Source organism: Python bivittatus, unplaced genomic scaffold (assembly GCF_059951505.1).
Source record: "Python bivittatus isolate LINGU-HERP-01145 unplaced genomic scaffold, Pbiv_v1 ctg000330_np1212, whole genome shotgun sequence".
Classification (NCBI taxonomy): Eukaryota; Metazoa; Chordata; class Lepidosauria; order Squamata; family Pythonidae; genus Python; species Python bivittatus.
In genome coordinates this window covers 60,512,749-60,526,947 of record NW_028277058.1, presented here as the reverse complement: position 1 = coordinate 60,526,947, position 14,199 = coordinate 60,512,749, and the positions used below count along the sequence as shown (strand labels likewise).

The 14,199-nt window shown below is 41.0% G+C and overlaps 1 protein-coding gene across 2 annotated transcripts in view; it reads left to right on the top strand.

Moving 5' to 3' along the window:
- The window catches only part of CHCHD3 (coiled-coil-helix-coiled-coil-helix domain containing 3), a 230,048-nt gene that overhangs the window by 68,485 nt on the left and 147,364 nt on the right, over positions 1-14,199 (top strand). For both annotated transcript variants that reach the window (XM_088141426.1, XM_088141427.1), the window contains one exon: positions 649-793. In XM_088141426.1, coding sequence (XP_087997552.1) covers positions 649-793 — 145 coding nt within the window. The remainder of the gene's footprint in view (positions 1-648; positions 794-14,199) is intronic.

Below are 14,199 nucleotides of genomic sequence, written 5' to 3'. Positions count from 1 at the left end.
TATTGATTGATTGATGCCAAGGCTCTGGATTGGCCAGTTTTGATTCCTGTTTCTTTTGTGTATCTGTCTGGATAGGTTTCTGATAATAATCATCTAAGAAGTAACTCTTGCATAAAGTTCTGTGTGAGTTAAAACCTTTGATGGTAAATAAGTGATGACAGATAAATCACTTTATTTTGAACAAGAGTGGCCTGGAATAAGGATAGCTCTATGCTTAGATTACACGCTACGTGCTACTGAAGAAATATTAATAATGCATTTAATCTTTCTGGGAAATAGGATTTTTATAATCATAATGATATTATATCTGCGTGCTGTGCTGATAAGTTGAAATCACATTACTTGCTAGACTTGAAGCTTTATGCATATAATAAAGCCTGGCATTCATGCTTAGAAGTGCTCTTGCCTGTTAAAAACCAGCAATTATATATCTCTACCAGAGCTCCTGGGTGCATTATGGCATTATCAGTAGACACAAGCTGTGGGGAATGTTCCACCATGTCTCAGTGTGCTGGTTCCATTGAAATGAAAGGCCAATCAATTCTAGCAGAATTCTGGTTTGTTTTAGTGATCCTTTTGTTTTGACACATTAGGCAAGCATTCTGCTTTGACCATACAGTTCAGTTTTCTGTCTTTACTCTTTCGTAGATTGAAACAAAACCAAATGTACATTCAAGATGAAGTCAGTAAAGTCCTTGAGCGAGAGAGAACTGTCTCCAGTGAGCATTTGGCTAGAGCCATTCTCAGAGAGAGAGCTGCAACTGAAGATGAACACACGAAATCACAGCTGCTGGTAAGTGTATGGTTTTTCCCAAGATCATCAAGCTGCAGAAGACCTAGAATGGTGCAGGCAGCCCATACAGGATGGCTAGCTGCCCTCTTTCTTGAACAGAAATGTGGCCATAATCTATTAGTTAAGGAAACTGTATTTTGATATCTCTTGCGATTGCAAGACCGTTGCAGGGTTTGCTGGAGCTCAGTGTTACTTTAAAGGTGTTATGTCAAGAATCCAGTGCTTAAGGTTTCTGTCCCATCTCTGCATGGTCGTGTGACCTAGCTTAAAGCATTTGACTACTATTTTCCATTGATTTCTGAAACTGGGATAGTTCTGTTAGAAAACATCTACGTACGACGAATTAATGTCAAACAATTTAAAGCTTTTGTGTTATCTTGAGTCTAAGGCATTATTTAAGGATGTCAGTGGTGATCCACTAAGGAGATTACTTTCAAATTAAGTATATATTTTTCTAAAATATTACCTCTGCATTTCCCCATTTCACTAAAAGATAACCCAAGTATCTTTTTGGAAATAGAACTGTAGGGATTCCTCTTGTCCAAGTTTTGCTTAAAGACTTTTCCTCATGTTTTTTCTTTAATACATTCACGTTCCTGCTCCTGAAACTTGCATTTAATGTTTAAGTTCTTTTATGCACTTAAGACGGAAGGTAGCAATTTTCCATCTGAAACTGTGGTATTGTTGGCAAAATGTCAAGCTTTTCAAGGCTTGACATGTTAGGAGGTACTGAAAGTTGATAGAAGTGAGGAAATGAATAGAGCAGCAGAAGGCTTACATATATCCACTGAAAATGAACTCAATTTCCTTTTGCCCCTCAAGGAAGTGTGTATAGGATTGTAGCCCGGGTAGCTTCAATCCTGGAACTTACACGCCTGTGAAGACAGTCAGAGGGTTCTGTGGAGATCAGTAATCAGACATTCCTTGTCCTTGAGCTTATCACCTAAAAGATAGAGCATAAAATGGGTGTTGTTTGTTGTTCAGTCGTTAAGTCGTGTCCGACTCTTTGTGACCCCATGTGCTCATTCCTTGCGATACAGTCTTAAAGTCAGGGTTCCTCAACCTTGGCAACTTTAAGATGGGTGGACTTCAACTCCCAGAATTCCCCACCCAGGCTGGCTGAGGAATTCTGGGAGTTGAAATCCACCCGTCTTAAAGTTGCCAAGGTTAAGGAACCGTGCTTAAAGTGATAATCTGGCATCTCTGTAGGACTGGTCTGGCAGGAGAGCCTGTAAAAGGATCCTGCTTCCTGTCTCTCCCACTGCGGCCACCTGATGAGTTTTTTGGAGTGGTGGGGAGCTGGATGGCAGAGGCTGTTCACTTCTCAACCGCAGTTTTTGGAAACCGCCTTTTAGTTCAGTACCACCTCTGCCTTTAGAATTCCTCATTAAACGTTTTGTGTTGAAAAACTTCATTTGAACCCACCGAGATTTATAGCCACTAGAATAGTTTTCAATGCAGTGACATTGCTATAAATAACTTATTGACATTCCATCAGCGGACAAATTATGAGTGCCAGGGTGAGCTATAGAGCGCCTGGAATTTAAAAAGTAAATCTATAGATAACTGAAGTACACAAAAGCAGCTATATATCCATCTCCTTATAATGACCTGGCATTTACTGTTCATACATTTGCTTCACTGCTCAGTGAAATGAGCTGCCTTTAAGACATTATATTTGGAAAACAGGTTTATTGAGTTGCCACTGATGTTAAAATCTCATTTCCTATTGGAGAGGCAAAGAAAATATATTTCTATGAACTTGGTGCCAGATACAATGTTTAAAATTGATTACTGTTTGGAATGAACCATTGTGGAAATGGGGGGGGGGGTATTGCCTTTTCCAGTTTCTGTGGAAGTCAGACTTATTCCCTCATCCAAAACAGGGTGGTCTACCATTTCATTTAATCACCCCCGCAAGCCATGTTTTGGTGACGTCCAGGATAAACTTGGCAATATATTGTTCATAGAATGGTCTTTCTCCCCCTGCTCCCCAATTGCTCACAAACTGCAATCAGTTGAAATTTAACTAGGTATAATTGGGATTTATGGCTATATCTTTGGTTGATTGGATGTGGATTAGTGGAGTTTCTTAGGCCCAGTTTTTTTTAAAATGGCAGTCCCAGTATTACTAGCCCTCCCCACAAGTTCCACCACTGTGGTTGGTTTTGGGTACATGTGGAAGGCAACCCCAGTTATTGACATTTTTGGATTGCTATCTCAGGGATAATATCCACTGAAGTGGAGTGAGCTCCATGGAAACCTACGTTGTGGTGAATGTGTGACCCTTTTAAAGGAGACATATCGATCCTTTGTTGTTTTTCTGCAACAGATTAACGCAGGTATCCTCTGCAAATCTTACCAGGGGACAAGACATTCCATACAAGAGGTACTGCCAGTAGCTGATCTTCTGAACTAAAAATATGTCTCCTTAGGCAGAGGCATCTGTAGGAGCCAGTGCTCTCCTCAAAATGGCAAAATGAGTGTTACGCTGTTATAATGCCATCTCTGCCCATTTTGTTCATTTATGAGATATCATGATCTACATACAAAATGGGCAGAGCTTGTGTTGCGATGATGAAATGCTTATCTCATCATTTGCCCCCCTCATGCAAATTCCTCTGTTTCCATGGGAGGTGCAAATCCTATGCAGACCCTAATGTTTGAAATATTCCAGTGAACCAACAGTAGATATGGCTGTGTTGTAGCCCTAGACTGCAGGAAAGATGTTTGGGAGGAATTTCTGCTTGACTTATGAATATAAATCAAGGTTAAAAGATATGGACTGCAACTTTGTTCATCCTGAGCCTAGGACTCTTCAGCATTTTTATCAATGATGTAATAAAAGCATGGAAGGAATCTTGATTATGTTTTCAGATGATAGTAAAACTGGAAGAGATAACTAACACCACAGAAGGCCAGAATAACATTCAGAGTGGTCTTGTGACCATGGAAAACTGAGTCGAAATTTCCAAAATGGCATTAACAAGGAAACATTCTGGGTTTTGTGTTAGTAATAATTGCAGTTGATCATAAGTTGAACATTAAGCAAGCAGAGTGTAAATAAAATGGCTACAACAAAGAAGCTAATATGATTTTAACTTGGATTAGCAGAAATAGTTGCCAAGACAGGAGAGATCATAGCTCAACTTTATTCCATGCCAAGCCAATAAAACGTGCATACTTTACCCTATTTTTGGCACTGCTCTTTAAGAAGCATATAAATACATTAGAACAAATAAAGAGAAAGATAAGGATGTTGGAATAGTTACATTAAACAACCTCTTGTGAGGAATGATTGAAGATACTAGATAAAATTTAGCCTGGAAAAGAAAAGGCTGGGGTGGTGGTGACTGAGGCTTGCTTGAAGCTGTTTAGTGATTAGAAGGGTTCTCATGCAGAGTTAGTTGTTTTCTCTAGAGGATGAGACAGGATCTAGGGGGTTCAAGTTATAGAAGGAAGAGGGAAAAAAAAGATCTTGATGGATTTATTATGATATTATTATAGCTGCCCACTCCCACAGACTCTGGGTGGCTTACAAATACAAATACAAAACAATAAAAAGAGTTAAAAACTTACAATCCCATAGGCGTCCCAGACTAAAACAGACAGTAACAAATCAAACCAAACCAGGGGCCTCACAAGCACATCACCCCCAGGCCTGAAACCAAAGCCAGGTCTCAGGGCTTTTTGGAACCCTATCAGTTTGACAGTAGAACCAGTTATCTACAGGAGTATTACCACTTCCTCATTGGAGGTCTTCAGACAGAGCCATCTCTTGAGGATGCTCTCGCTCTAGAATTCTTGAACAGATCAAAGAGCTGGACTATGAATTCTTCAGGCTTCCTTCACCTGAATGATTGGGTGTTACCTGCGAATAGCTCTTTGCAATGGAGGGTAGCCAAAATGAATGCAAAAACTACACCCTCTCATGCACCACAGTCCAAAAAATTGCATATATCAGGAGCAGAATAAAAGTAAACTGAATGCTGTGGAAGTTGGGTACTTAAGGGAGGGTAGTAAAACAAGTAGAGATGGGGTCAAGGATAAATGTGTACTGAATGAATGTGTATTGAATACAAAACAGAGCGATGAGTATGAAGGAAGCACATTGAGGTTGTCATACAGGGAGAATGAATGAAGATCAAATGCAAAACAAATACATGAAAGCAAAGAGAATGCGCTGAAAGGAAGAGTGGGTTGAGAGGAAGGGGAAACTGAGAAAGATGTGACTGGATGGAGTTTATGAGATCCTTAGAAAGAAATGGGAGTGAAGTTTAAAGAACTAAAGGCACTGTATGAAATGGTATATGGACGTGGTGAAAGCAAGGATGATTGGCAAGAAAGAAAGATATGGAGAAGTACAAACCAACAGTGGTGTTGGTCTAGGTAGATTCAGCTACATCTCATTTTCTTATCTTGTGCCCTGATTTCTTTTTCTCTCACTATTTCTCTCTCCATTTCTGCACTGTGCATAAAGTTGCTTACCTTGGAAAGAATAAGATGGGTGTGATATGTATGTTTTGTACATATGTACTCCTTAGAGTCGTCTCCATAGACCTGAGGGACAGCTTCAAACTGCATACAGTAAAACTTTGATTTAATGGACTTATTGAGGGAAAGAGTGTCCATTATTCTTGAAGGTGTGTCAAAAGTACTATTGTGGCAATCTAAGTATTTAGTTTGATAATAAATTTAGGCAAATAATGTAAATTGATGCAGATGGTATAATTTCCATCAGCTCCTTATTAACATATACACAAATGATATAAAATTAAGGTTAACGTTAATTTAAATTTATTTATTTATATTTCAAATTTAGATACCGCCCATCTCACGAAGAAGGGACTCTGGGTGGTTCACAATAAAACAACAATAAATATTAGTTAAAATGCAATAAAAACAGTATAAAAATACAGTAAAAATAGAATAAAACTGAACATATACACAGATAATAATATCTTCCAAGATGTTGATGATCAGTAAGATGTTAACATATGGGAGCATCTTCAAGGTGCTAGCCACCCCCAGGGTTGATTGCCCCCTTTTTTGCCCCATGCCAGTTATTTATTTAATAAATAAATAAATTTAAATTTAACTGCCACCTCCAAGCTACTTTGAATGTAATGGACTTCTGTGTTACTTCTGTGGGAAATGTTGTCCATTGCATCTGAAGTCCACTGAATGGAAGCCTGTTAAATTCAGAGTTTATTGTACTGCAGATAAGGATTTTGTTAGCAGCTCCGTTTGTCACTGGCTCTTCTTTGACTACAAGGAGGCTTCCAATTTTCTTCAAAAGCAGATTACAACTGGTTTTTCCTGTTGCTCACCAAATCCTTCTTCCTATCCTGTGTTTTAACAACGACTGGCCTGGAAAATACTGCAGGGCTGCATGCTAAACAAGGAAGAGCACTCTTCTTTAAGAAAACACTCACTTGTTTACAAGCCTGCAGTATTTTATTACATACCTCATTTAGCTCATTCATCATTTTAATAGAAAAATGAGTCATTTTATATGATTTTGAAATAATTTAAGGGAAACCACATAGCCTAAAACTGAATTACTTATTTTAGGCCTAGCCAAGCAGGAAGAAACCATAGCAGCAAGTGGAGGAAGTTCAATAATGATTATTTGCAATGCAGTGAAAATGTCCAAGAAATTAGTTCATACCTGAAACTTAGGTCTGGATCTGGAGCAGAATTAAGCCAATTATTTTGTGTTTACAATCAGGATATTCCCTTGTTTAAAAAAAATTAAATGTAACTGTCAGAATAGTCAAGCTGGAAAAAATATATGAAACAGATTAGGAAACTAAGATAATATATAGTGGAATATTGCCTGTAGAGCATGGGGTGCTTTTATTCCTAATATCAGGCAGGTATGCATTTAAGAACCTTGAAAGGCAAAAATAGGAGGATTTTGCCTTTCAGTGTAGCTTTAAAAACATTTTTAATAAATAAGTTGGTGAAACCCATTCTTGCCATGGGGCTGCCTTTGAAGATTATCTGGAAGTGGTGGTTGGTACAAAATGCAGCAACCTGTTTGCTAGCCTGTGTCAAAACCACATGACATCTGTGCTTTGGAACCTGTCTTGGCTGCCAGTACGTTTCTGGGTGCAATTCAAAGTGCTGGTTTTACCCCATTCAACCATATAACTCCAGGACTGCATGCCCATCCAGAACTATCTTGCACACACAGTCATCTTGGGAGAAACAGCTACTAGTTCCCCACTTCCAGGAGGTGATGGAGCTGAAGGCAGGAGACGATGCTTCCCAGTGGCAGTGCTTGTTCTTTGGAAGAGCCTCCTGGCTGAAATCAGAGTCACTTCCCCCCCATGATTTCATTCAGGAGAATGTGGAAATGTCCAAATAGCATTTATGGACAGACCAAATTACATTTAGGCTGAATACGTTGGAATATGCTTTTTATCATGGTTGACTGTCAGTTTCAACTGATGTTATTTATTCAACTTGTAACCTCCCATAATCCGGCAGACAGATAAACCATGGAGTTTTATCTGTCTACTAGATTAGATTAGGCAGATAAACCTCCCATAATCTGATTAACAGATAAAACTCCATAGCATAAAATGTCCATGATAATAACATCCCAATCAACATCAAAGACAAAACCAACACCCCCCCGCCCCAAAATCCAAATTGCAGCCATTCATAGCCCAAAGCTCTCTGTATCTGATGAAACAAGCATTCCAGTCTCAACCAGGAGGCTTTGCCAATAAGCAGGTGCTGTCAGAGAGAAGCAGGAACCCTATACCTCAATCCCCCTTATGTCAGAAGTGGTGTACTACGAACAGCTTTACTCCGGACAGTCAAGTCAGTTAGCTCAATTCTGATTGGAGAATGTAGCCCTCCACCAAGCCATATAAGGCTTTATAGCAAAATTCATTCAGCTCTGGGATGTTTTATGATGTATTGATCATGGATATTAACCTCCAGGAGTCTTACAGAATTCAGTGGTTCTGAAGTCAAACTTTAAGGTGTCGTATCCTACTGAAGGCTTAGCATGGCCGCTTTGATTACCTCCATGCTTAGTTGGGAATCTTGGTGGAAGAGCTACCTGTGTATATATATATATGCTTAGAGGCAGTGGGGCATAAGAAAGAAGTCAAGCTAAGTCTCTTCTCCATGAAGCAATCCTCAGAATATGACAAGGCTGCATCCTCTCCCCTTATTTGTTCAATCTATATGCTGAATATATATTAAGGGAAGCTGGATTGGAAGAAGACGAGTGTGGTTTTAAAATTAGAGGAAGAAACATCAATAACCTGTGCTATGCTGATGACATTTTCTGATAGCCGAAAACGCAAAGGAACTGCAAGCTCTTGTAATAAAAGTCAAGGAGCAAAGTAAAAAAAAAAAAAAAAGGACTAAAGTTAAATATAAAGAAGACCAAACTAATGACAACAGGTAGAGCAATCAGCCTTAGAATTGGTAATGAAGGTATTGAAGTGGTAGATAGGTTCTGCCTTTTAGGATCAACCATCAACGCTAAAGGAACAACAGTCAAGAAATCCACTGCAGACTAGCACTTGGTAGAGTAGCCGTGAAGACCTTGGAAAAGATATTCAAATGCTGTAATGTATCTATACAGGTAGTCCTCGCTTAATTAATTGGTAATTGAGACTAGCAACTCCATCGCTAAGTGATATGGTTGTAAAGCGTGATGTCACATGACTGCACTGACTTACGGTGCCAGTTCCAGTTGTGATCATTAAGCGAATCCCGTGATGTCATTAAGTGCGATGTCACGTGACCATGACTTGTGACTTCCTAATGGCTTCCCCATTGACTTTGCTTGTCAGAAGCCAGCAGTGAAGGTCACAAATGGTGATCCCATGACCACAGGATGCTGCAACTATTATAATTGTGAGCTGGTTGCCAAGCACCCAAATTGTGATCATGCGACTGTGGGGCCGCTGTGACAGCTGTGACTTTGGGGATTGGTCGTTAGTCTCATTCAGTGCCATCGTAACTTTGAACAGTCACTGAACGAGTGGTCGTTAACCAAGGAGTACCTGTACTACAAAGATCAGAATCATACAAGCTATGGTATTCCCTGTAACACTCTATGGAAGTGAAAGTTAGAGTTTGAAGAGGCAGGATAGAAAGACTATTGATGCTTTTGAATGTTGGTGTTGGAGAAGACTCCTGAGAATACTGTGGATGGCCAAGAAAATCAACAAATGGATCACTAAACAAATCAACCCAGAGTTCTCACTCAAAACACAAATGACCAGATTCAAATTATCCTACTTCAGAATCATTATGTGAAGACCTAGCTCGCTGGAAAAGGCTCTAATGCTGGGAAAGGTGGAAGGAAAGAGAAGAAGAGGATGACTGGCACTGAGGAGATGGACTCAGTTACAGTGGCAATGAGTGCACCTTTGGAAGACCTGAAAGAGCAGGTTAGGGGATACAAAAATCTATCTATGGGGTTGCTAAGAATCAAAAAGGACTTAATGGCACACAACTGATCATTAAGTATAGCATTTTTGAGGAAAGATGGAGGCTCATTTACTTGCAGGTGCACAGAACTGTCTACTCCAAAGTCTGAGACTGAAACTCTAGAAATGTTGAGGTGGGTGATCTCAGAACAAGGCCTGAAGGCTGATCCTTTGCATCCATGTGGAAACTATGGAGATCTTTGTTTGGTCAGCATCTTGGTATGAGTTTGATTTGTAAATAATGCAGAACGTGGCAGTGCAACTGTTGAACAGGGTGTAGGGCCATGCACACGTTCTGTTTGTGCTGAGAGAACTCAGCACCCATGGCCTATTTAGCAAACCATCTTTAGAGTGGTGGTATCACCATAAAAAGCTTTGAGCGGCTCACAAGCGCATTGTCTGAATGACCCTGTTCTCTTTTATTAACCTCAGAGGCTGCTGCAATCACCAGGGAATATTTCACAGCACATATCTTCCTTCTTTTATTGTCCTCACTCTTGAGTGCTCTTCCCTTGGTTATGCATGACGCATTTTGTCTGCTGTCTTTTCAATGCACATTAAGGACTTCTTCCTTTGCTCGGACCTTCTTTGCTGTTTGATATAGATATTCATACATGTTTTATTGATCTGCTCTTTGGGTTTTTCATTTGATATTTGTTGTGCTTATGTTTTATATGGTTCACTGCTGGTGGCCAAAAATCTCCATACAGCCTTTTACAAGGCTGAGTTATCAAGGCACACATATGAAATACTTAGATTCCCCCCTCCCAACTCTGAACACATCTCCCCAGTTCATGGGTAATTTTGATTGTAGAAAACAGTTTAACGCAGTAGGAAGAAAATGTGGAGAACAAGCTCTTTGGAGGGAAGACATGCAACTGCACTCCTCCCCTGTTGATGTTTGCCTTCTCCACTCATCTACTCTTCCCTTTCCCCTAGTCAGGGCAGCCCCTCTCCCGTCCCCCTCCCACATGTACAATATCTGATCTAATTTTCAGTCTCAGTGCAGCACTTTCTTTCTCCCTCCTATTTGGAAGAACCTTTTAAAGGAATCCCAGCAGTTTTCCCCTTTCAAAAGTTGGGGCAGGCAGCTGGGTGGGTGCGAGCTGGTCCTTGTGGTGGCAGGTTAGGAGAAGGTCCCAGCCTAAGGTCCCTTCTAACCTTACAATTCTGATTCTGAGTGACCTGGGGTCAACATAGGATGCAAACTAGCCAGGCAGGAATTGATTGAAAGAGTTTGCTTTAAAAGCGATAAGGAATAGAAGTAGAGGATGAGGGTTGCAGAATTTCAGAGAGTCCTGTTGGGCATGTGTCAGAAGAGAAAAGTCGGATTGACGTTGAACATCTCAAGGATCCAAAATCTAGCTTGCTCTTCTGTGCGATTCCTTCCAGCATGTTAAAACTGAGTTTAGGTTACAAAATCCCTCATCGTTTTTCTTGCTTGAACTCCTTTCCAGTTTATTTAGCTGAGCTACATAGAGCCCATGCTTCCCCTTTGCCATGGCCAGGGACGAGAGAAACATCCAGACCTAAACGCTGCCTTGTTTTCTCTTGGGGGCTACCATTGTTCTACAAAATGAGTGAAAACAGCTTTGTGTCCCTGAGTTCCAAAGGTAGGAAATGGGTTTTAGAGAGTCTGTCTCTTTTACAGTAAGGTTTGGCGTGCTACCCGTGTGCTTCTAATTCTACCCTACCTCTCTTTAAATCTTTGATTACTTTGGGGCCTTGGGGGCCTATTCTCCCTCCCAGTGTGGGGCTGTGACAGGCTCTGAATCACAAAGTTGTCAGGGGTTGTCCTTCTAAATGGTACGGTAGAGGTACGTGCAGCAGGTCGCAACCAGATTCCTCTGACAGAAATCTTTAATCAAAGACTCCTTATGCCAACAAAGCAGTGTGACAGGTTTGATGGCTTATTTGCCTGTTGGATTAGACGCTTTTCTGTCTGAATAAATGTTGGTTATTTAGGCATGTATTTGTAATCCAGAATAGGATAACAACAATTTCTGCAGTGATGTATCTCTTCCTTCTCTCTCTTTTTCCCCATTGTAGAAGAAAACAAAAGATGCATTTCAATTAAAGATACAAATAAGATGATTTTCATTTACTAACATACAGGTTCTACTTATGTCCTGAGTGGGATGCTTATCTACCATACTCCTTTGGTAGGAGAATCTTGGAAAAATTTCCTTTAAAAAATCCCTTTTAAAGAATAAAGCTTAGCCAGGTTGTTTTGTTTTAATCATTTGTAGCATAATGGTTATATATTAAGTGCCTCCAGCCACAGCAGATTTCTGGAAAGTAAATATGCCATTTGAAGAATCAATGATCAAAAATAGTGCTAAGTTATCTCCACGCAAGAGCTACATTCCTAGTAAAGCAGGGCCTGTTTCAAAGGAGAGCAAAGTTACATATATCATAGGAGAAATTTTCCAGCCCTATTTTAGTGATGTTACTTGGAAATAATTTCCATTTGTCTTCAGTTGGATTTACTCCCTAGTAAGCATCTTTACAAACTGGATGGTTTGTTGTTCAGATCCTGAAAATTCTGAATATTAAGGGGTGGCTTAAAAAAGCAAAAGGAGGAGGAATCATACTCAGTTACAGAGGTCCACTTAATTGCTTACAAGAATAGGCAATTGGTGCATAAATCAGTGCATTAGCCAGGTGTTCCAGAAGAACAATTAGATTTATCTGGATCAGAGAAGTGGATGGGAATTCCCCCTTTGCTCTCCTAAAAAGCTTCATTTTCTCATAAAGTCACAAGTATGTAATTGATCTGAGACTCTGCTAGACTTCTACTTGCAAAAGGAGGTAAGAATAAGATGGGGTTTGTCCATCCGAGTCCTCTGTCTTCTCCAGTTGCTTCTCTTGAAAGTATGAGATGACGCTACTTTTGACGGAGCAGGCCTGTGTTTTGGAGGTTTTTCTGGATTCACAGCTCCTGCTAGAACAGCAGGTGGAGGTTGTGGGCAGGTGGGCCTTCTCCCAGCTTTGTTACCCTATCTGAGGGTCTTGCTACAGTGATTCATGTCCTCAACTCCACCCGCATCGCCACCTGCTTAGACTGCTGCACCCTGCGCTATGGGGGGTTGTGCATCTGTAGAACTGCGTTCTCCCGTTGTAATCGGCCCGGCCAGTTCCACCTAGCTGGGATAAACTATTAGTGGCACCCCACTTGAGGAGAAGGGAGCGGGGTGAGGCTTTCCAGTGGCTGCACTTGCTGTTTGGAGTAGTGCTGGCTGGCCCCACTCTGCCTGCTTTCCAGAAGCTGCTCCAGACAGACCTGTTCAGGAGGGCATTTGGGCCTTGATTCCATCTCAGTTTGGTTATATAGTGTGATTTCCTTTGGTTAATTTAATTTAATTTTATGTTTTCATTGGTTTATGAATCCTTATTTGTATACTTTTTGTTTCTTGTATATTGTTTTTATGTATCTTGTTTGTAAATCGCCAAGAGTTCTTAGGATTTGGCACTCTGTAAAAGGAGGAGGAGGAGGAGGAGGAGGAGGAGGAGGAGGAGGAGGAGGAGGAGGAGGAGGAGGAGGAGGAGGAGAGCCAGTTTGGTGGAGTGGTTCAGGCACCAGGCTAGCAAATGGGAGGCCGTGAGTTCTAGTCCTGCCTTAGGCACAAAGCCAGCTGGGGGACCTTGGGCCAGTCGCTCAGCCCAAGAAGAAGGCAGTACAGACCACTCCCCAAATCTTGCCAAGAAAACTGCAGGGGCTAGTCCTGGCAGTCGCCAGGAGTCAGTACTGAGTCGAAGGCACAACAACAACAGCTACAATTCAGTTTAGACCCTTCTTGTGGAATCCTCCCAGTTCCCTAAGTCCAGTATGACTTTCTGTCTTCTAGGAAAAGCTGGGTTTGCATACAACTTCATGCACACCTTGCCTGTTTGTGCTTGTGTTTGATAGAGCAGGGTGGTTCTCCCTGAGCTGAGCCGAGCCGAGCCCAAGAGCTTCCTAAGATTGGCTCTCCCACATTGCTTGTCAGGTTAAAAGTATTGCAGGATCATTCTGCATGGAGTTGAACACCTAACCTTTAGGTGTTGGACAGTTCTCAGAATGACAGGATTATAGAGGTGGCAGAACCATATAGGTCATTTAGTCGGGGGCATCTGCCAATGGGTGTCAAAAAAGTCACGGTGGCGGCTTCAGTCAGGCAGTTGTGGCTACCATCTTGACTTATTTGAGCCCACATGTGAACACTCTGGCGTCTAGCCCAGCCCACTGCTCAGACCCATGGCTTCAGCTGTTCAGCCCATGCAACTCTCCATCAAAACTGTTTTGCAAAAGGCTCATAGAATATTGGGAAGCTTTTATATTTATGTGCAGTTTCTTTTTAAGGCGACTATTTTGGGCAATTGGTTACCCATATTGCTTACTTTATTATATTGTATTTGGAGTGTAGTCTCATAATACTTTTCTCATACTCTGGATGGTGGAATGGTATTTTAAAAAACGCATAAAGATGTGGCACTGTAAGAAATTGTTGGGTCCGAAAGATTAAATATATTAATTCATGGTTGAGATATAAACTATGTCTGACAGCAGTGTGGTGTGAAAAGCTACAAGCTTCTACATCCCTGACCATATTGACCTCTAAACCAGCTTTAACCAGCCTAATGCTCCTCCATTAATCCCAAAGCCAAGATGAACAGCAGAAGTTGAAGCCCAGCACCACGCTGGATCCAAGCCCCACGCTTCTTTGTATAGTCTGGAAGTGGAGGTGAACTTGAATGATCAGGAAGAGTCATTATCAGCCTTTTTGGCTTTCTCTTCTTGGCTTCATCTCCCCACTATTTTCAGGAAAAGTGAAAGCCTGAAAATAGCATGGCCACTGTGACTTTGATGCATGCTTCCATAACGAACTGGTGTGCATTCTTCTTTAAATTTAGTGTGGACATTTTGAAATATGACTATCCAGCAGAAAGATTTACTGTTTC